The sequence below is a fragment of the Musca domestica genome, unplaced genomic scaffold (assembly GCF_030504385.1).
Source record: "Musca domestica strain aabys unplaced genomic scaffold, Musca_domestica.polishedcontigs.V.1.1 9, whole genome shotgun sequence".
Lineage (NCBI taxonomy): Eukaryota > Metazoa > Arthropoda > Insecta > Diptera > Muscidae > Musca > Musca domestica.
This window is the reverse complement of record NW_026712435.1, coordinates 3,208,264-3,232,707: the sequence shown is the minus strand read 5'-3', so window position 1 is coordinate 3,232,707 and position 24,444 is coordinate 3,208,264. Positions and strand designations below refer to the sequence as shown.

General features: G+C 32.7%; 1 protein-coding gene across 3 annotated transcripts in view; it reads left to right on the top strand.

The window, feature by feature from the left end:
- LOC101889831 (disco-interacting protein 2) overlaps nt 1–24,444 on the top strand; it is a 436,327-nt gene that overhangs the window by 332,242 nt on the left and 79,641 nt on the right. For all 3 annotated transcript variants that reach the window (XM_059131489.1, XM_059131488.1, XM_059131490.1), the window contains exon 11: nt 4,394–4,475. In XM_059131489.1, the coding sequence (XP_058987472.1) occupies nt 4,394–4,475 (82 nt within the window). The remainder of the gene's footprint in view (nt 1–4,393; nt 4,476–24,444) is intronic.

Genomic DNA, 24,444 nt, shown 5'->3' with positions numbered 1-24,444 from the left:
GGCCGTTATATAGGGCCATACCAAAAGGGCACCCTCTGTTGACAGTTTTATACTTCAAGGATTGTCATCTATCAAACCTAAGATACAAAATTTGAAACAATTATGTGCGTAAATGTGACTAGGATTATCAACATACCCAATATCGGTAGGTATTGTTATATGTTTTAGACAAATCTGAGGAGAAATGTGGCAAAAATCATCAAAATACCGAATTTCGAGAGATACCATTATATGGGGACTATACCAAAACGTGGACCGATAGATCATTTTCAATACCAACCATCCTATACACAATACAAATTGTTCTGCTAAATTTTGATGCTCTACGTCAAATAATGTAGGCTACATCGTAATTTAAACAAACAGACATCCAGACGAACAAATCGACTTAGAATTTTGTGCTGATTATGAATATACATATGTATATTCTATGGGGTCTATGACGAACATTTATGGATGTTTCAAATGGAATGAAAAAGTTTATATACCCTCCTTTCCAAGGTGGAGAATAAAATAAGCATTAAAGACTAAAATTACGGGCCGGCAACGCGGACCGGGCCGGTGAAACTAATTGCATGACAAAGTGCAGTTATTGAATGGATTAATTGCGGCAAGTGTTTAAACTGGTAATGGAATCAGTTGAAAACGGCCGGACCAATTTGCATAATTGTTTTGTACAAAATTACCAACGAACAACAATTGATTCATATATATATATATATATACATATATACATATATATATATATATATATATATATATATATATATATATATATATATATATATATATATATATATATATATATATATATATATACATATATATATATATATATATATATATATATATATATATATATATATATATATATATATATATATATATATATACATATATATATATATATATATATATATATATATATATATATATATATATGAATCAATTGTTGTTCGTTGGTAATTAAATCATTTTAGAATGGTTGGATCGATTTAGATATTTTTTTAAATGTTCGTCCTACCCCGATTTAGGTTTTTATGCAAAGATAAAGTGGCCACGCCCATTTTTTCGATTGAACTAAAATCCTAATATTTACCAAAATATTGAATATATCTGTTCAATAGTAAGTATATGACGTACTATTAACTCCCCCTACAACCCTAGGTATCTGTTTGGGGTCAGAGGAACTGGCCACATCGACTTCTTTAAATCTATATGTATAAAATTTAAAAAAGTATAGTAACACATCAGGTGAGAACTGCTGGGCCGATTTGACTCACATTTTCGTTTGGTTATTTGTAATTACATTGGAAACGTTTTCATTAAAGAAAATTTTGAGGAAAACCTCTAAACAACCGCGTAACTGAAAAAAATCGAGGAACTGTTCTATTTTGATATGGAATTTTGTGTAGAATTGTTTCAGAATGCCTTTTTGAATTGAAGATTCTTATAAAACAACAGAAAGAATCGAGAAATTTTGCATATATCTATATCTATAAAAGAGGAAAATGTTTGTATGTTTGTTTGTAATTTATGGACTCGAAAACCGCTGAACAGATAAATTTGGAATGTGTAGTGGAAATTAAAACGAATATACATTTGTCAAATTATATTGAAATCGGTTCAGATTTGGATATAGCTCCCATATATATCTTCAACCGATTTCGTTTATTTGATGCACCAAGCACGATATGTATGTTCGATTCCAATGAAATTGGGAATGTGTGACGGGATTTTGATGCACCCAAAGCGAGAGAGACGAAATCTGGCATCAGAAAAAAATGGCCAAATTATATTGAAATCGGTTGAGGTTTGGGTATAGCTAACATATATATTTCGGCCGACTTCATACATGTTATGCACCAAACACGATATATATGCAGATTCCAATGAAATTCAGAATGTGTTGCGGAATTTGGTTATATAATAATAAATGTGATAAATTAATTGGAAATTAGTTAAGATTTGGATATAGCTCTCATATATATATATTCTCGGCCGATTTCACATATTTGACGCACCAATTTCAATGAAATATGAAAGTTGTGGCAGAATTTGGTGTAAAAGTAATTTTTCAAAATTATATTTAAATTGGATCAGATTGGGTAGTAGTAGATAAAGTAGTGCAATATTTTTTTTTGTAATTTTTAAAATTGTATTTTTTATGCAACATATATACGTAAATAAAATTTTGAATGCATATAAAATCAAAAGGGATAGCGAAACGCATCGGGTTCATCTAGTTTTCTATACAATTTTGATTTAAAAATACTTCTTAAAGAATGAAAACCTTTAAAATCTCAACGTACTTTTAAATTGGGGCTATGTATAATGGGAAACCAGCTGTAAACAGTTATTGCCAGTATTGATTTCACAATACTGACAATTTTAAATCTCAAATTACAGTTCATTTGGTAGAAATTATAACAACAAATGTTTAGTGGCATTATTATAACTAAACGAAACGTATATATTATAACTTCCTAGTAATCTATACCTATAAACGAGGAAAATGTATGTTTGTTTGTTTGCAAGTCATGAATTTGGCTACATACATTTTTGAAATTCCACTTGAAACTGGAGATATAGCGTCAGAATCGGAGGTACCTCCCAAAAGTCTAGATTTTATATGCACATATCTATTGATCGATTACAGATACAGTCTCCAAATTTGGCTAACAGTAAAAAACTACACAACAATTTAATTTAGGATACGATTGTTAGGAAGAAGTATGTTGCTACCTTGAATTCTCTAATTGCAACAGAAATAAAACTCAACTTCAAAAGATTACAGTTTCCTGCACGCTTGGCAAAAAAAAGGCCAAACCCTTCGTGTATGCGGACTAAATTTGGCATGTTCCTTCTTTTCTCATGGTAGACCGAGTTCTTTGTTAGTTTAATCATTAAAGTATTGCAACAATTGCGTTTTTTTAATTTTTTAATTTGTTTTATTATTTTTTTAACCAACAATATTCATATATAAACATTTGAATGCATATAAGAGCGAAAGGAGTAGCGAAGCGCGCCGGGTTCAGCTAGTGTGATATAAATATGTAGTTGTCGAAATTTACGATTTTCCATAAAATTGAATATAAATGTTCGATTTCCTTCAAATTTTGCACATACCAATATTTTAGATGAAGTATGAAAATGAAATACTTTGGTCCGCTATACCTGTTACCTCTGATACTGATACTATTTTACTTGTTTTTTTTTTATCAATAAATGGCATTTCCTGTAGTGTGTAGACTAAGCATTTTATGGAATAAATTTGTGTAAAATTTGAATCACAACTCGTGTGTTATAAACTTGGCAATATTTTCGTATTGATAGTAGTTTCTATTCATAAAATGTTCATTTTATTCAAGAATGTAATTAAACAGTTTAAGTAGAGACCCTGTGAACCTAAAATATTAATTAATGTAAAGCGTAGAATGTAGATAACGCAAGGAAAAATATGAGCAATATTTAATACCCTTCACCATGTTGTAAAGCAAACCTTCGAAAATGTATCTGAATTTAATATTCGAGCGATTTCCAATTTTGAACATGAAATGGGTGGGAGAATGTAGTTAATGTTTCCAATACCACAATGAGTGCAGTTCCGTTATATGGGAGCCGTACTGACAAACGGGCAATGCTCTGCCACAGGATGTAGAACCCATTGTTAACAACAAATATCGCATTTAAAACAAATCCTAAAATCGTCACAATACCAAATATTATCGTTATATACGGCTATTCGAAAACGTGGGCATATATATTCTTCCAAGTAGAACACACTATGAACTTTAAATGCCAAATTTAAAAATTTCCCTAACAAATGTGACTAATTTTAATTTTTGGATGAAGTATTTCTCTCAGCATTCCCCTGATTTGCTAGATTTGTAAAGGAACAAAAATATTAACAAGCGGACGGAATTAGGTCAAAGGAACGATCGCGGCTGTATCTACCTTTAGTTCCTTAAATTAAACTAGACCGCTTAGTACATCTCATTATTTCGTCTTCTGTCGTGCTTTCGTTTCTTCTATTAACTTCATTCCCTCTTTGAATATTGCTAGACTTTGTTTTGAGCAGAGTCATCCAACAACAAGGAGGCTCAAGTCAAAGAAACGGTACAACTAAAAAAGGGCTAAATATAACGACTAAACTAAAAAACAGTATAAAAATGTTCTTCTTTCATTTGAAACAGAAAATTGTATTTCAATGGGCATTTAGGTAATAGGGCCATATATATTTTAAACACCTTTATGCAATTGCGAAATCTTTAAATTACCATCAAAATAAGACCAAACTCTATCTAAAATATGTAAAAATCTTATTAATAGAATAAAATGACTATAAGTAAATACATTTATATTTTTTATTATTTTTATCCCCTTGTTTCAGCATCAATTGATTACTGGCGTTCTACGTTGGAGGGCATCGACATCACCAGATCACGTTCTATTCACCCTTCTCAATTCCAAAGGTAAGTCTCAACAAGCAGAATACAATATACTATAAAAAAATGAAATCCACTACAAAATAGCGGGTAACGTAGGTTTTATCAATCTCATTAATATGGGTATCAAATGAAAGTGTTCAACCAATAGAATACAATGTACCATATAAATTAAAATCCAAGATGGCGGCCTCTACAAAATGGCGGATAACTTAGGTTTTATCAATAGGTGTGTCTGGTTACTTTTCCTGCAGGAATTGTCCAGCAACATCTTTCTGAGAGAGAAAGGTAGTTTTATTCTCTTTTGCAAGGAAATTGCGAAAAGTAAACAGACGGTATTCCTACAGAAGCTTGCAACTAATCAGCTGATTTGTCAAAACAAACCAATTTGTCCCTCATTAAAAGAATTAAACGAAAGGAACCACCACCAATTTCACAAGTTTTATAAATAAAAAGGAAAAGGAAATTGACAATAAAATAAAAATATGAGCAATAAAAGGAAGATAGATATGATGTGTTCCGCGGAATCTTTTAAACCTGTTGCTAATGGCATTTGTCTAAAAATGCTGGAAATAGTCTTTTATTTTCTTATTACATATTAATATTTACTTTTTTCACATTTTGTAAAGTTGTTCTCCAAAAACAATTAGTCTTGCTAATTCCAAAACAATATTTTCAAATTAAAATCACAAAAAGAAATAATTAAACAATAGAAAACATCTGAATGAATGTCGATGAATGAGAAGAAGAAGAGTTGCAAGAGATTGCAAGAAGAAATTTGTCCAGCAAGAATTTGCAAACTCTCACTGAAAGAACTGTCAAAATTTCTCTCTCCAACCGCTCTCTTTTGCAGAACTTTCGGGTTAACAGACGACTTCCAGTAACAATTTGTAACAATTGTTACAAATTTTAGGGTAACCAGACACACCTAATGCCATCAACATGGTTATCAAATGAAACGTCTCAACAAGTAGAATACAATTTACAATGCAAAATTGAAATCTAAGAAGGCGGCCGCTACAAAATGACAGGTAAGTTAGGTTTTATCGATCCCATCAATAGGGGTATCCAATGAAAGTGCTCAGCCAGTAGAATACAATATACTATATAAAATGAAAATCCAAGATAATAATTTTTTTAAACCTGAAAATAAGTAGCAAATTTGATCGAAATCGGTTAAGATATTGCTACAGGTCCCCTATATATTGTTCATCCGATTTGTTGTGTTTGTTCTCCACAGCCGTAATATGCACTCCGTAACAACGATATTTGGGGAATAAAATCAAATACAGCTTAGAAACAGCTCTCACATATATTTTTATCTGATTTCAAGATAATTGTGCACCAAATGGGTAATACAAGCTCGAATTCAAAAGACACAAATGCCTCGGCAAATTTAGTAGAAATCGATTCAGGGAAGGATATTCCTCTCTCTCATAAATTATTTCCTTTGGACTTTAAATTATAATTATACTAGCTGGCCCGGTCTGCGTTGCCGGCCCGTACTTTTGGTCTTTAATGCATATTTATTTAATAAATCAGAAATCTGATTAATGTATATAAGTTCTAAATAGAAATAAATATACATGGCAAAAATTATAATAGATGTTCACCTACTGTCGGTTTTAGATATTTTGAATAGCCTGATCTTATTTTCAGCCATAGGCTTTAATTTTAGTGTTAAAAACCTATATGATATATAACATCATCATAGCCCCATGTGAAAACTCAGCTCAATTTTTGGCATTGTAAGAGCTTAGCAACATTTTCCATTCAAATGAACTGTAATTTGAAATTCAGAAATCAAAATAGTCAAAGATAATTACTCTTTTACACCCAAATGGGAATTATTTTTTTGTCATTTAAATTGTGCGTTGGAGATTAGCCAAATCCATTGATGAATGTGGTCAAGATCTATGCCGAAAATTGTAAATTTAAATCAAATAAGGGCCTAAAAGTATCCAAGATCCTGGAAATAGCTTAAATCATATGATGGTTATCTTCTTCACTAATTACAAACATTTGGCGAAATTAGTATGAAAAATATGGTTAAAATGTAAAAGATATTTCAAATCGCGTTGTACCCTTATCCGGGAGTTATGGCCCATATCATGACCTGCAAAAGCGATTTAAGGTTAAGGAAGAAATTCTTTTCTTACTAAATGTCCAATTCGCTCTACTATTTTGCACGCTTTATATTCGGAATTTCATTGATTTTGCATTTTGAGTTCTCATTGGACGAATTATTGTCATATGAAAGAAGTACGTCCACGTTTCGAAATGAGCCCCATAACGCTTTGTCGGTCATTTTTGTTTTTTTTTTTTAATGTGTTCGCATCTTTCATGTGAAGCACGATGCAGGTCCTGAAGTTAAAAGCTAGCTGTCAATTTTAGACATCGTATTGTGCACTAATTTATTTTTTATTATTATTCATTCAGAATTCAAAACAGTCAAAAATGTACACTATTGACATAGTAAGTACACTATTGACATACTATTGACATAGTATGTCAAATTGGAAAAAATGTAAGCCAAAAATATTTTTTCATTCACATTTTCACGCAATTTGCCAATATACCATTCCAAAATTGTATGAATTTTTAAAATCCGTAAAGCCGTTCTTGAGTTGAGTTTCTTTTAAATGGTGAAACAAATTTCTTATTTTGTTCACAAAAAACGATTGAATTCAATATGTTAAGCTAAATTGAAAAAAATCGAAATTTAATAAAATTGACAAAAAAGAAACAAAATCTTCAACTTGTTCGCTGAATTTTTACAGCAAATGTTTAAAGGTTCTTACGAAGTTTGTCAATAGAATGTACTATGGCAATTCCAAATTTGCCTGAATCTTTAAAATCAGACCAGCGGTTCTTGAGTTATGAGCCTAGTAACTAACACAGGATTTAATTCTCACAGATTCCCCATAAAAACTTTTATTTGTTATGTGAAGCTATACCAAATATGCAAAGTGGTGTGGGGTATCATAAAGTCGGACCTAAAGCCTTTAGTTATTGGTTATAATTGTTTCACATTCAAAACGCAAATGAACAGAAAAACAATTGTTAGACGATAAAATCATTTGTATTAAGCTTTTGCTATATAAACTCGATACTATGAATTTTCCGACTGCTCTATTAGGCTGGATTTCATTATATTTGGAGGGTCGTACCCAAAAAGTTATTTTTAATGATTCGTTTTCTAAAAATATTGTTGTGTCTTCTAGCGTATCTTGGGTCCTTTACCTTTTGTTCTGTATCTTAATGATCTCCCGGATTACATTCGATTCTCTAAAATACTTATGCATGCTGATGATGTGAAGCTTTAAATGCATATAAATTCCCTTGACGATTCGACTTTCTTACAGTATGATTTACATTCCCTTGTGAAATGGTGCAGTGCCAATGGTATGTCCCTTAATCTTAAGAAATGCAAAAAAATTCCTTGTTTAGATCTCAGCCAATACATTCTAACTACTTTATCGGTTCATACAAATTAGAAAATGTCTATTCCTTTATTGACCTCGGTGTTATCTTAGATCCTAAACTACGTTTTCATTTACATATTGACTCATGTGTTAATAAAGCCAAGTCTTTATTAGGTTTCATAAAACTCTTTTCTAAAGAGTTCAGTGATTTATATGTCATCAAAAGATTGTTTGTAAGCTTAGTTCGCCAAATATTAGAGTACGGATGTATTCTGTGGAGTTCTTTTTATAAATGCTATTCAGATAAAATCCAATCAGTTCAAGTTCGATTCCTGATTTTTGCTCTACGGGGCCTTAACTGGAACCCGTCAGAATTACTTCCGCCTTATGAAAATCATTTACTGTTAATTGATCTCCCAACACTTGAAAGGAGACGGTTTATGCTAAGAGTGTTATTTGTCATCAAATTAACACGCGGATTGATTTCGTAACTGGCGAAGTTACCTATTATTAAAATTATCTCTCGTAAGAACTAATTTCGCAATCAGTGACCCATTGAGATCCTTATGTGTAATCTCCAATAGTCTATGTAATAATATTATTTTAAGTAATTCGTTGAACTCTATTAAAAGATCTATACTCCACATGTGCTTGTATATATTCACTTAACCATTTTTTTATTTTAAAAAGCTCATTTTTGCGGCACCTTATCTACATCTTCCTTTGCGGAACCAGCAGACCCAGCCTTTGAACAGTACTCTTTGTTTAACATATTATTTTCACTGTTATTTGTTTATATTTGTTATAAATGAACGGTGTTGGCTTTGTTTGTTCGGGATACCATAGTATTTTGTTGTTGAAAAATGGTCAGGCTTAATCCCTTTATTGTTGTTTTTATAAAAACAACGTTTGTTTATTGGTGGAGAACAATGGTAATGTTTACCAGGGGGTAATGCAGAGAATACCTAAGTTTCGGAAAGACCCACCAATTTTCATCAGTTCCTTTTATTATTATTTCAAAATAATTAAATTAAAAATATTATATTTTAAAAATAACTTCTATGACAAAAAACATTCTTTTACCCAAGTGACGAGATAGTAAGCTCAAAAGAAGAGGAACCAAAGAATAAAATAAAACTAAAATTCTTTTGGAATATCTTCTAAAACTTACAACCGCACCTATAAACATTTACATCTTTCTCCACTTGTTATGATTTCGTTCTAACTGAACGTAGTAGCATAACTGAGTAAGTTGGTTTTGTCTGTTACAACAAAAACCCCTTCGTCGACCGTGCCTAGTCTATTATTAGAACAGTTTTGGCTTTGTTTGTTCGAGATACCATAGTATTTTGTTATAAATGTTATATGTTGCTTTAATTCCTTTCTCTATAGTGTATTTTTATATATTATTTTACCAGCTGATGTACTAGACTGTAGCTGGCACCACTAACTCACAACTAACCCACCATTCCCGGTCTTTGGTGTGTAGGTGCTCCCTACGTATGGGGTCCCCAAGAAGTCTATGTTCTTGTTCATAGTAAAATTCAATGACGAATCAACAATGCCCGCGTTGTTGTCCGCCAATAGGTAAAAATCACTATAGATCAGGGCCCTGGGGACTATATGGGGACTTTACCAAAATATTTACCTATGTTTGCATTTTTCTGTAAGATGGTTCTCTACTCACAAAGTATCCTAAATACAGCAACATCGATTGGAAAATGTTGTCAAGACCCTCGGAAAAGAAAAACCAAGATGCCAAATAAAGGCCAAATCAGTTGAAAAACGTGGCCAAGACCACGGTCATAGCTGAAATCAGGGATACATTCATAAGAGGGTTATACCAAAACGTAGCCCAACCAATATTCTCTTGGGGGTTACAAATTCAATAGAATACAAAATTGTCTTTTCTGACCACACATTAGATGTGAAAGTGGACTTGGGGATACTCCAATGTGGGGACTTTACTTAAATAAATTCCGATGTGGCAATTATTTGTATGATGGTTCCCTACCCCAGGGTAGCATAAATACAATTTTTAGCCAAATCAATTGATGAATGTGGTCTACCCCCTTCGAAACAAAGATGCCAAATAAGGGCCAAAATATGAAAAAAAGTGGCGAAGACCCCAAAAATAGCTTAAATCATACGATGGTTATATAAATATGAAATCGGGTTGTACCCTTATCCGTGAGTTATGATCGAAATCATAACCTGCAAAAGCGATTTAAGGTATCTTGAATGTTTGGAAAGAATTTCTGGAAGGATAGAAATACTTTTCTTATTAAAAGTCCCATTCGCTCTACTATTTTGCACCCTTTAAATTTGGCATTTTACTGATTGTACTCCCAAAGAATTTTGCATTTGGAGCTCTCATTGAACGGATTATTGTCACATAAAAGAAGTAAGTCCACGCTTTTAAATCAGCCCCATTAGGCTTTTTCGGTCATTTTTATTCGTTTAAATGTGTTCGCATCTTCCAGCTGAACCACGATGTAGGTCCTGGAGTTGAAAGGTAGATGTCACTTAACATCCTATTTCGCACTTATTTCATTTATTTTTTTTTTGTTTTTGTGAAAAATTGTGTATAGTGAAAAATTATTCTTTAATTTGGTCACAAAAAATTCACTGAATTCAATATGATAATACAAATTGAAAAAAAAAAAAAAATTGACAAAAGAAGAATAACAAATTGAAAAAATCTTCCACTTGTTCGCTGATTTTTTACAGCAAATGTTAAAAGATCCTTACAAAGATTGTCAATAGAATGTACTATTATTTTTAAAAATCCGATTCCATTGAAATTTTTTTTTTGGTTTTTTCCCGATTTGAGAATTTTTGCAATGAGATCTCTTTTTTGTGATTTTTTTAACGATTTTGAAAAAGTAATTATCTTTTAACTTTGGTGTGACCGCGTTAAATTATTTCGATATCATCTATTCCGTTTCGCCATCACATAATTCAGTACTACTCTTCCATGTAATGCGCCATCAATTTCAGTTCTCAAGAAATCAAGTCAATTAAATAAATTGGTATTAATGTTCAAATTCAAAAATAAAATATAAAAAACACTACTAATGTACATTAGAAAAAAGTAAGTCAAAATGGAAAAAAATCATGCAAAATAAAACATTACTATTGTACATTTCAAAAGTCAAAATGAAAATGTTAATATATCACATTTTTACGCGATTTTTGGGATATTATCCTTTTCGGACAGGAGGCAATTCCGAATTTGTATGAATCGTTATAAGTGTAGTAACTAACACAACTTTTTTTATATATATAGATTCTTGGGTAAAATTTAGTAATTCAAATTTCACCCTCTTCCTGTCAACCGATTAATCTGTAATTTTGTATACACTTTGGATTTTTTTGACAATACAATTATGTTTATTCATTATCATTATGAATCCAAGATGGCGGCCTCTACAAAATGGCGGATAACTTAGGTTTTATTAATACCATCAACATGGGTATCAATTGAAAGGTCTCAAAAAGTAGAATTCAATTTATTATGCAAAATTGAAATCTAAGATGGCCACCGCTACCAATATAGGTATCAAATAAAAGGGCTTGGCAAGAAGAATACAGTGCACTATACTGTGTGGCGTTAGGGGAGCTGGAAATGATACCTCGTTAGCGGAACACCACCCAAGTTAAGGTGAAAGGTTAAAATGCGCCGAGAACTGTATGGTATTAGGGTGGATAAATATGATATGTCGTTAGCGTTTTCCCCTCAAGACTCAGGGGCATCTTGTTGTACATAGCCTTGCCCCTTTATTGGACCTCTGGAGGGTTGAACGTTTAAATGTCCAGTACTCGCGGGAACAAAATGGTAAAAAATATAAAAAATACAAACACAAATAAAACAGAAACTGCAACACAACGTAAACGAAGGCTTCAAAAAGCAAAAGAAAAGTATAAAGCAAAACGAGCTAAAGAAAGTGATGGTGATAGTCGACTAAAGAAACGACGGGAACAATTAGTGTCAAAAAATAGGTAAAAAACTTTTTAAATTAAACGGATTTATTGCAAAATAAATGTACTAAAAACCAAAAAATAATAAAATAGATACAGTCGTGGGAATTATAAACATATGCATAGACTAAACTAAGATAAAACAGTGGGGCACGTCAATTGTCTACAAACTATTGACTTAATGTGCGATAGAAGACTTTTTGAATTCGTCGTTAGGTAATTGGCCCGCAGACGGTGAGGAAATCGCTTACTATTTTCTTGCTCATGGAAATTCCAATAGTTTACACTCCAAAAAATTAAAATGCTTACACTCCGATAACCGCCTCTAAATTATGAAAATAATTTATTAGTTATACCCTACAACACTATGTGTTGGGGTATTATAAGTTTGATTGGGCCAAAAATTATGTAACACCTCGAAATATTGGTTTCCCATATAGGAAAGTATATATGGATCTTCCTAGCTCGCCGAGCTGAGTCGATCTAGCTATGTATGTCCGTCCGTCTGTCCGTCTGTCCATGTTAATTTGTAATCACTCTACAGGTCGCAATTATGGCCCGATCTTCACGAAATTTAGAATGGAGGTGGGGCTAGGGTCAGAATAGAACCCTATTTCATTTGGAGATGATCGCCAAATGTTTAGGGGTTGAAATGGACCAAATACTGAAAAAATGTCGGATTTTGCAGTAGCTATACAGGTCGCAATTATAGACCAATCGACACGGATTTTCGCATGTATCTAGAGTTTAGGGCGGGGAAGAAGCCTACCAATTTGGGGGGTCATCGGATAATATTTAGCGGGTAAAATAGACCATATCTTTTGTGTTGAAAAAATTCAAAATTTTTCATTAAACAGCAAATATTTTAAATCCCGGCGAAATCACAAAGCCATGACAAGGTTACTTCTGATCTTTACATTGATGTTAACATCCAACAAAACGGATATATAGCAAAATATGTGCGATATATATATCTATCAAAGAAGATATGCTTGAAAAATCTCTTATATGTCGAGAACGGCTGAACCGATTTCGACAGTTCGCATTAATTCAGAATGGCCTTTTGGCAGGAAAGAAAAAACGTCTAAAAAAATCGCATAAAAATATCTCTCTAAAGATGAAAATATTGATTTTCTAACATTTTCTCATATTTTTTCAATTTTGTCATATTTTTGGCATATTTTCATTTTCAATAAACATTTGGTAATATTTCTACAGCTAACAAAACTAAGTAGTTAGGATATCAGGATATCATATACAGATCGCATTTATGGCCCGATCCTTACGAAATTTTGCATGGGTATAAGATGAGGGTCAGAATAGAAGCCTACTCTTTTTGGAGATGATCGCAATATATTTAGGGGTTGAAATGGACCAAAAAACTGCAAAATTGTAAGCAGGTCGTAATTATCGCCCGATCCTCACGCACATTTGAATGGGGGTTACCGGACATTGCAAAAGCCAAGCAGTTTTGGATGGCCATCCAAAAATATTCAATGTGCGAAATAGTTTGCCAACTTTTGTAGACAAAATACGAAAATGTCCATTCCAGTGACTTTTTGGAGAATTCACAAATACAGGAAAGACGCACTTCTGACTATTTCGTTAAGGCTGATTTCGTTGAAGAATATAGTCAAATGTCTGTATCTCATATAGATGCGTTTCAGTCAAAATCAATAATAAATGTTAATCTTTTGCCACTTCTGAGAGATTATAGGTCTTTGGGAAATATTGGTTCCAGATCTAGGAAGACCATTTACCAATAAATTGGGAATGAGAAAATTAGTTTAAGTTGCTATTATTCCAAAATTAGAGAACGAGACCTGATGGTTTTCTTTTATTATCTGTCACAATATCTTGTGGAATTCTTTCGACTATCTCGCCTATATAAACTGTATCATTTATTATAGTGTTGTAGGGTATTCAACGGTCGGCCCTCTCGATTGTAGCCTTTGCTTACTTGTTTTATTTTAAACTAGCTGCCCGGTCCACGTTGCCGGCCTGTACTTTTAGTCTTTAGTACATATTTTAAAGCGTAATAATTCACAGATCTAGTTCATATCATTGGCACATTTTTTATAAATAATGACTCGATAGTAATTTCTAAATAGAAATAAACATTCATGGCAAAAATGATAATAGATGTTAACCTACTTTCGATTTTAAGTATTTTAAGAATCCTAATCCTATCCTTTTATCCCTTTCCGTCAAGAGACATTTCCGAATTTGTCTGAACCGTTAAAATCAGATCAGCGGTTCTTGAGTTATAAGCGTAGTAACTGACACAACTTTCTTTGATATATACAGATTATGACTTAACTAAATAGAACTAAATACCTATGGCAAAAATGTCAATACATGTACACGTACCGGTCGAATGTTTTAGAAACCTGATCCTATTTTTCAGCAATAGGCTTAAATTTGAGAGTTAGAAACCTAAATGTTCCATTCAAAGAGCTGTTATTTGGAATGCCATTTAGTTTTGCCCACATCATAATGGCTTGAGAATAGTCAAGGTTAATTACTCTTTTACACGCATTACCACACCTCAAATTGTTCGTTAGAGTCCAAATAACGTCTTTGTTTTTGTATGTCTGTTTGTCCGAAAATATGTCCAAAATATGTACATACATTGATTTCTGTAAGATGGCTCTCTTCTCCCAAAGTAGCCTAACTATACGTATTTAGCAAAATCGATTGGAAAATGTGGTCGAGACCCTCGAAATTGGTAAAATCAGGAGGTACCTTTATATGGCAGCTACCTTGAAAATTTTCGAAAAATTGATGCCAAGTCAATTGAAAACTGTGACCAAGACCCCGAAAATAGCCAAAACGTAAACTCATACTCATAATTTTTCGAAAAGACGAAAAATATGGCTTAAATATAAAAAAACTTGAAATCGTTGTATACCCTATACCAAATCATAGACCGTCACGACACTTATTTTGTACAAATGATTCTACACGTAACTCCTAGGACTATATCAAAATAAAAAAAACAAAAAATTTGCGAAGTTTAGAGAAAAAATATGTAATGGACCCTAAAAAGTTTGGCCTGGGAACTCAAAACTCTTTCGGGATTTTTATTTACTAATCGAATCCTATTCACTTAGAATTTCCCAACCCTCAGATTGGGTGTTGTAAAATGCCATTATTACTTGCTATTGCACATATCCTCCGTATAATGGTACCTGTGATTTAAATATCTTAAAGGTTTCAGAAAAATTTTCGGAGGATATGAATCCTTCTCCCACCAAATTTTCAATTCGATCTATCATTTTGTATAGTCCGCATATTGTAGTTCCTTTTTATATCCGGTATTTTTCTGGTTGCAGTCCCAATGAATTTAAATTTGGAGTCCTCATTGGGCGTTTGATTTGATTTGTATCGTATTGTGCACTAATCTCATGTTCTTAGCTTACAATTAGAATGCAAACAAAAAAATGTTAACTTAAATAAAGCATGCGAAATTGAAAAAAATCCATGGAATAATAATTATGAAAAATTAAAAATTATACATTACAAAAAATTCTTAACTCACATTTTTTGGCGTATTTTTACGGATTTTATCCTTCTCTAAAAAGAAATCATTCCGAAAGAGTGTCGTTTTTTGGGTTATAAGCGTAGTAAACTTCTTATCTATATATATAAAAGAAAGTTGTGTTAGTTACTACGCTTACTTAAGGACCGGATTTGTCTCCTGTCCGAAAAGGATAGTATCCAAAAAAAATCGCGTAAAAATGTGATATATTAACATTTTCATTTTGACTTTTGAAATGTACAATAGTAATGTTTTATTTTGCATGATTTTTTTTCATTTTGACTTATTTTTTTCTAATGTACATTTGTAGTGTTTTTTATATTTTTTATTTTTGAATTCGAATATTAATACCAATTTATTTGATTGACTTGATTTCTTGAGAACTGAAATTGATGGCGGGTTACATGGAAGTGTAGTACCGAATTATGTGATGGCGAAACGGAATAGATGATATCGAAATAATTTAACGCCGTCACACCAAAGTTAAAAGATTATTACTTTTTCAAAATCACAAAAAAATCACGAAAAAGGAGATTACAAAAATTCTCAAATCGGGAAAATATCGAAAAAAAATTTCAATGGAATCGAATTTTAAAATAATAGTCCATTTTACTGACAAACTTTGTAAGGATCTTTAAACATTTGCTGTAAAAAATCAGCGAACAAGTGGAAGATTTTTTCAATTTGTTATTCTTCTTTTGTCTTTTTTTTTCAATTTGTATTATTATATTGAATTCAGTGAATTTTTTGTGAACAAAATAAAAAATAATTTTTCACTATATATAATTTTTCACAAAAAAAAAAGAAAAAGAAAGAAATAAGTGCAAATAGGATGTTAACTGACATCTACCTTTCAACACCAGGGCCTACATCGTGGTTCAGCTGGAAGATGCGAACACATTTAAACAAACAAAAATGACCGAAAAAACCTAATGGGGCTCATTTAAAAGCGTGGACCTACTTCTTCTATGTGACAATAATCCGTTCAATGAGAGATCAAAATGCAAAATTCTTTGGGAGTACAATCAGTAAAATATAAAGGGTGCAAAATAGTAGAGCGAATGGGACTTTTTTGGCATCTTTGTTTCTAAGGGGGTAGAGAACCTCTTCGCATAAAATTTTAAATTTTCAGAGTAGGGCCCATATTTTGGTCTTGACCACATTCATCAATTGATTTGCCTAAAAATTGTATTTATGTTAACCTGGGGTAGGGAACCATCATACAGATATTTGTCACCTCGGAATTTATGTAAGTAAAGTCCCCACATTGGAGTATCCCCAAGTCCACTCTCACATCTAATGTGTGGTCAGAGAAGAAAATTTTGTATTCTTTTGAATTAGTAACCCCCAAGAGTATATTGGTTGGGCTACGTTTTGGTATAACCCTTATATGTATATTTATAATGTATCCCTGATTTCAGCTATGGCCGTGGTCTTAACCACGTTTTTCAACTGATTTGGCCTTTATTTGGCATCTTGGCTTTTCTTTTTCGAGGGTCTTGACCACATTTTCCAATCGATTTTGCTGTATTTAGGATACTTTGTGAGTAGAGAACCATCTTACAGAAAAATGGCAACATAGGTAAATATTCTGGTAAAGTCCCCATATAGTCCCCAGGGCCCCGATCTATAGTGATTTTTACCTATTGGCGGACAACAACACGGGCATTATTGATTCGTCATTGAATTTTACTATGAACAAGAACATAGACTTCTTGGGGACTCTAAAGTGCAATATGAGGTGCTATGGTAATGGGTGTAAAAGCGTAATTAACTTTGACTATTCAGAAATTGTTTTGCCCTCCTTCCATAGGTATTTATTTCTATTTAGTCGAATCAATATTTATGTTAAAATTTGTTCATCTTTATGAGTCAGATTTGTGAAATATTATGCTATACAAAATTTGCATTAAAGACTAAAACTACGATTTTAGATTTTTTTCAATGAGATTGTATCTTTTTTCGTTATTTCTTAGCGATTTTAAAATAGTAATTATTTTTTGACCAAGGTGTGACATTATTAAATTATTTCGACATCATCTATTCAATTTCGCCACTACAAAACTCAGTACTACAATTCCATGTAACCCGCCTGCAATTTCCGTTCTCAAAACATCGTCAATAAAGTTAATCAAATTGAAATGATATAGTTCGTATAGTTCCAATTACCAAATAAATGCATAAATCTATAAATTGCATTTGTATCTGTTGTCGCTTAATACTACCCAAAAAAAGACTACACATCACATAATAATTAAAAAAAAAAAAAAAAACAACACTACAAATATCGTGTCGACACTGTACTGTACGGTCGTGTTTGTGTTTCGCTCCTATAAATTTACATCTTTTTCGCCTCGTCGCAGCAAAATCATCATATATCTGAGCCATTGTTCTCTCACAGTTTCGCCAACATTGTGTGCTATCGAGTATTCGCATTTCTTTGTGATGTTAAGCAGTTAGAAATACAATACAAAAACCAACTTTGATAAATTTTACCATTTCCTTTTATGCTTTCATTCGTAAATAACATAAATTGAAGTGCTCTCGTTATCTTTAGTTGCTGTTGAACCTACCTGTTCATACACAAGTACGTACGTCATCTCGCATTCTGTTTTTCGTTGATCGTACCTGTTCACTGGCTTGAACTTGTGAACTTGTTATCTTCCCTGCTATCGATGCGGTGTGTGTCCTGGATTGACTAACCTGTTTACATCACCCTGTTTCACTACATCAACTACATCACCCTGTTTCACTACAACACCCTGTTTTTGCTGTATCAACCTGATTAAAACCCTGTTACACCGTTTCCATCGCAAATAAATTTTACGTTGTTTCAAATTTTACAACCTTTTTCTGTACGTCATATTGTAAAAATATATTACTGTAATGGCGTGTTTAAATAAAAATTGCAAAATAAAATCAGACGAAAGAATGATAACATGCTGGTTATGTCACGAAAATTGCCATCTTAAATGTAGTGACATTTCTGGACTTGTTGCGGATGCAATTTCGAACAACAAGGGACTTCACTGGTGCTGTGTGGATTGCAGAAAAATTGGAGTGAGCTTTTACCGATTTTTCCAATCTCAAAAACAAACTTTTCTGCAGATTCTAGAAGATTAAGCTAAACTCTCTAATCGAATAAATGATTACGGTAAATTATTTGAAAATTATAAGCTGTTAGAGAATATGAATTCACCACAATCATCTCCGAAGCGTCGAAAATCAGCTAGGAATGCAAACAAAGAAAAACGCTCTGAAAATAACTATAGTACATCATTATCAAACACCCCTTCCGTGCCAATGCTTGATTCTACTTCCAACAATTCATCACCTATACCTAATCTTCCTTCATCCAATCCCTCTACGTCAAATAATCCAATTAGTTCATACAGTACTTCCGTTAATGATGTACCTCCTACCAGGCTTGAACGCCTAACAAACCATGATCCTGAATCAGTCGTCAATCCTTCTTCTCCTTATAACGTAACCCCTGTTGAGGTTATCCTTACTGCCGTCCCGCCAAAAAGAAGCATTTTCATTTCAAGACTTCCAGCGGATACCACTACTGAGACAATTGACCGTTACATCATATCTAAAATTGGAACATTTAATGATATTAACATACATAAATTCAATTTTTCGCAACAACGTTCAATTGCATCATTCAAAATTACAACCTCTGATGAAATGTATACTCGTCTTATTGATCCTGAGTTCTGGCCGAAACATACTATAGTTCGTGAATACGTATATAGAGAAAGACAAATGCCTGATAATAATGGTTGCATTCATCAAAACTCTGTTAACTTTTCAAAAAACTAAGCACTTTTTGTAATGATACATTATCTATTGCCTATCAAAACGTCCGTGGTATTCGATCTAAAATATCGAAATTGTATGTTGACAGTTTTACCTTTGAACATCATATCATAGTAATGACTGAGACCTGGTTAAATGAACGTATTTTAAACTCGGAGATTCTGTCAAATAAATACAATATCTTTAGACGTGACCGTGTAAGCAACGGCGGTGGAGTGCTCATAGCTGTCTCCAATACATTTTCTTGCCAATTACTGGATCTTGTTTCTTCCCTAGATATTGAGTTCATTGCCGTCGAAGTAAAAAACGATTTGAAAAAAATGTTTATAACATGCTCTTATATTCCTCCATCATCACCGCAAATAATTTATGAAAAGCATAGCCATGCATTAAAAGCAGTTTTACAAAAAACTAAGCCAGAGGATCTAATTTGTATACTTGGCGATTTTAATATACCAAATATGTTGTGGAATTTTTTAACTGGGGATAAATACCTGCTGCCTGAAAATATACACAAATTTTATGAATTATTCTTCGATACACTTTTTGATCTTGGTATTTTTCAAATAAATTGTATCCGTAACACCTATAATAAGTTATTGGACCTGATATTTGTAAATCAAGTGGATGAATGTTACATTCAACGAATTGATCCGTTAACATTTCCCGAAGACCAGCACCATCCAACTATCAAAATTAATGTTTCGTTTCCTACTGGAAACCAAATCATACCCGTGACTCAAAGTGAGAAATCCTTATGTTTTTCGAAAACAAACTTTGAGCAGTTACGTGAACTTATGCATAACACAGACTGGGATATCCTTTTGTCTAGCACTTACGATTTAAATGGTGCTATCGATATTTTTTACAAAAAGCTATACGATTTTATTGATATTAGCGTACCGAAATATGTAATTAAGAAGCTTTCTGGGCCACCATGGAACTCTACAGCTTTGGCAAAGGCTAAAAATGTGAAAAATAAACAATATAAGAAATATAAAAAGACAGGTATATACTACTATGAATAATATTTGCTATTCAAATTATCTGACAAAACTCAAAAACAACTTTAAACAGAATCCGAAGTCTTTCTTCAAATTTGTCAATTCGAAGCGCAAATCCACCGATTTTCCACCAAATTTAAAGTACGATGATGCTGAATCCTGTGATATAAATGTTATATCTAACATGTTTGCAGACTTCTTCAGTACAACATATTCTACTAAAACATTTAGCGGCAACAACTACCCCTTCGAAATTAATACTAATCAATCAATATCTATTTCACTTTTAAACAGCTCTATGGTTTTAAATGGATTGAAAACTTTAAAGTATAGCTATGATTTTGGACCAGATAATATCCCGAGTTGCATCCTAAGGAAGTGCGCCGATGCTTTTGTTTATCCTCTTACCATATTGTTCAATGCTTCCATAACTCAAGCTGTTTTTCCTGAGGTTTGGAAAACATCGTATATCATTCCACTCTTTAAAAACGGAAATAAATCTGATGTGGCCAATTACCGAGGAATAGCAAAATTAAGCGTGATTCCAAAGCTTTTCGAAAAACTGATTACTGAAAACCTTATCCATTGCATTAGTTCTATTGTTTCACCCTATCAGCACGGATTTCAGAGGAAGTGTTCTACAACAACAAACCTCATTCAGTTCACTACAGTTATAAATCGAGGATTTCTTCAAGGAAAGCAAACTGATGTAATTTACACAGATTTCAGCAAGGCATTCGATAAAGTTAATCATAAATTATTACGATTAAAACTTAAAAACATTGGATTTACAAATAGAAGTTCCGAATGGATTTTTTCATATCTACAAAATAGAACACAAAAAGTATGTTTTAAAAACGCCATTTCGAAGAGTATTGTGGTTTCTTCTGGAGTCCCACAAGGAAGTCATCTAGGACCAATCCTATTTTCTTTATTTATAAATGATCTACCTTCATCTATAAAATTTTCAAATATTTTGATGTATGCCGACGATGTGAAAATATTTCTTAGCATTTCGGAGATATGTAAGAATCAGCTGCTTCAAAATGATTTGAATTCGTTTGTTAACTGGTGCAACATTAATCTTATGGAAATTAATTATTCGAAATGCAAACTTATGAGATTCACAAGAAAAAAATTATTGGATACTTGTTACACCCTCGGTGATTATTCTCTGGAAAAAGTTGATACATTCGTTGATCTTGGAGTTGTATTGGATTGTAAACTTAACTTTAAATCTCATATTTCTGTTTCTATAAACAAAGCAAAATCAGTTCTTGGTTTTGTGAAACGTTGGAGTAAAGAGTTTAAGGATCCTTATGTTTCAAAAAATTTATACATGTCAATTGTTCGCCCAATTTTGGAATACTCTTCGGTCATATGGGATCCAATTTATAAAACACACAGCGACCGCATCGAGTCTGTTCAAAAACAATTCCTACTTTTCTGTCTACGAAGTTTGAACTTTTCATATGATAATCTTCCACCATACACTGATAGACTCTCACTGATCAAGCTGCCAACTCTGGAAAGCCGTAGAAAAATGCTAAATGTCTCATTTCTTTATAATGTGATTATGGGTGATATTTCAGCTGGCTTTCTTGTTAACAACATAAATTTCAATGTTCCTCAACGTACTACCCGCCACTATGCACCACTAGTAATTCAATTCTCCAGGATGAGCTATGCAAACGCTGATCCTTTAACAAGAATTTCAAAAGATTTTAACGCGTTTTATAATTTTATCGATTTTACAATGGATATTAATACTATAAAAAGTAAAATAATAATGTTTTTAAATTCTTAATTTTAATTATACAATTATTAGTTATGTACATATATAGTCTGTAAGGAATTATCCATAGACTAATAGATTAAATAAATAAAAAAAAAATAAATAAATAAATAAAATCATATCATAACTAACACAACTTTCTTTTAGATATATATAGATATTGATACATTGCTGATACCTTGAATTTCAAGTAAAGAGTATTCCATAAGCGTATTGAGCCAATAAAAAATTGCTACTCCTCTATTCGATCTTGCAATTCTGATCCTCTCAAATAGGTTCTTCGGTGCCTGTTTGTATATTATTTTATGAAGGAATAATAGTGGTCTGGTTTTAATGAAGGACTGGAAGCTGATCCCATATAACGTATCCTATAATGGTACCTAGGTCAGGAAATATCACCATTTAACATCGTATTGTTCTGAATGTAAAATGAATAAAATGAAGTTAGTATTTTATTAATTTTACATTCAGAATTCGAAACGCAAAACAATAAAAAATGTGCATCTCAATAAAGCATGCCAAACTGAATAAAGGTCGTGCGATATGAACAATTACAAAAAAATGTCACAATGGGAGCATGATCGTGTGCTGTGTGGACTACTTACAAAAATAATTAATTTTAGAAATCTTTGATTCGCGGCAGCCGGCGCATGACATACTCAGAGGAGAAAATCTCAAGCCCCGGCCAAGAGCCTGCTACTTACAAAAATTATGAGAGGAGAAAATCTAATTTTTTTCCCATATTAAGGGATTATGTTTTCAACTTTCTAGATGTTATGACCGAACCCCCATAAGGGAATAGGGATTATTTCCAAGAAAAAACGGTCAAAAATCCCCTATGGTTGTGTCTAAAAACGTCATAATTCCCATAATTGCATTGGGGACCGTGAGGATTATGTCCGGATGCCGGTGTTGGATTTTCCATTTTAAATAAATGTAAATGGAGGTGGCAGAAATATCAACGTAATCCGCCAAAGGTTAGGTGATGCCGCAAACCTCGAAATATTCGTTCTAGACCCACAACTTTACATATAAATCTACCTACCTTGCCGAGCTGGGCCGATGTAGCTATGTGTGTCCGCCGGTCCATTTTTATACCCTCTACCTTGGAAAGGAGGGTATATTAACATTGTCATTCCCTTCGTCATAGATCTCATAAAGTATATATATCCATAATCAGCATAAAATTCTAAGTCGATTAAACGATGTCCATCTGTCTGTCTGTTGAAATCACGATACAGTTCACATTGTTTAACGTAGAGTGACAAAATTTAGCAGAACAATTTGTATTGTGTCTAGGATGGTATGTATTGAAAATGAAATATATTGTTTTGGTATAGTCCCCATATAACGGTACCTCCCGATATTCGGTTAAAATTTCTATACGACGTGGACCTACATAAGTATTGTTTGTCATAAGCCATTACCATATTCAAATTCGAAACATGAAATAAACGGTGAATAGTATAGCTAAAATCATCAAAACAACGTATGTAGGGAGGTACCGTTATATCGGAGCTAGACCTGGACCTGCATAGACAACTCTCTGCCACATGCTGTAGCATCCATTACGAGCTTCAAATACGACATCTCAAACAATTTCGGTGAGTATTGTACCTAAAATCAAATACCGAATATAGAGAGGGGTACTGATATACGGGGCCTATACGAAGACGTGGACCTGCATAGACAATTTTCTGTCACAGACTTTAGTTCCCATTACGAAATAATGACGCTAAAATCATCAAAATACCGATTATAGGGAGGTACCGTTATATGGGGACTACACGAAGACGTGGACCTGAACATACAATTTTCTGTAATAGGCTAAGTATCCATTACGAACTTCAAATACCAAATTTGAAATAATTCCGGTGAATAATGTCGCTAAAATCATCAAAATACCGAATATCCAGCATATGACAAAAATTGCCTACGCAAAGTCCACGTCTTCGTTCTGTATTTTAAAGATTTTAACAGAATTTTTAATGGATTTTATTATCATTATTACTTTTAATTGTTTTTTCTTTTTGTTTTTGGATATTTCCAAATTCGACTGAAATGTTGAATTTAAAGTTCGGTCTGGCCGAACTTACTGTTTACTTGTTGGTATTTGTAAATAGCTTAACAACATATACCATTCAAATGAGTTGGAATTTACAATGTTTAGAAGATTGTGCTGCGTGGTATTTAGTTTTATCCACCTCAAATCTAATTTTTCTCCATTATTATAGAGATTATGATTGCAAATTTCTGGGGGTTATGACCGAACCCCCATAACGGAATGGGAATAATGGGCATGTCCAAAAAAGGTCATAATCCCCATAATTACAATGGGGACCATGAGGATTATGTCCAGGTGCCGGTGTTGAATTTTTCATTTTAAATAAATGTAAATGGGGGTGGCAGAAATATAAACGTAATCCGC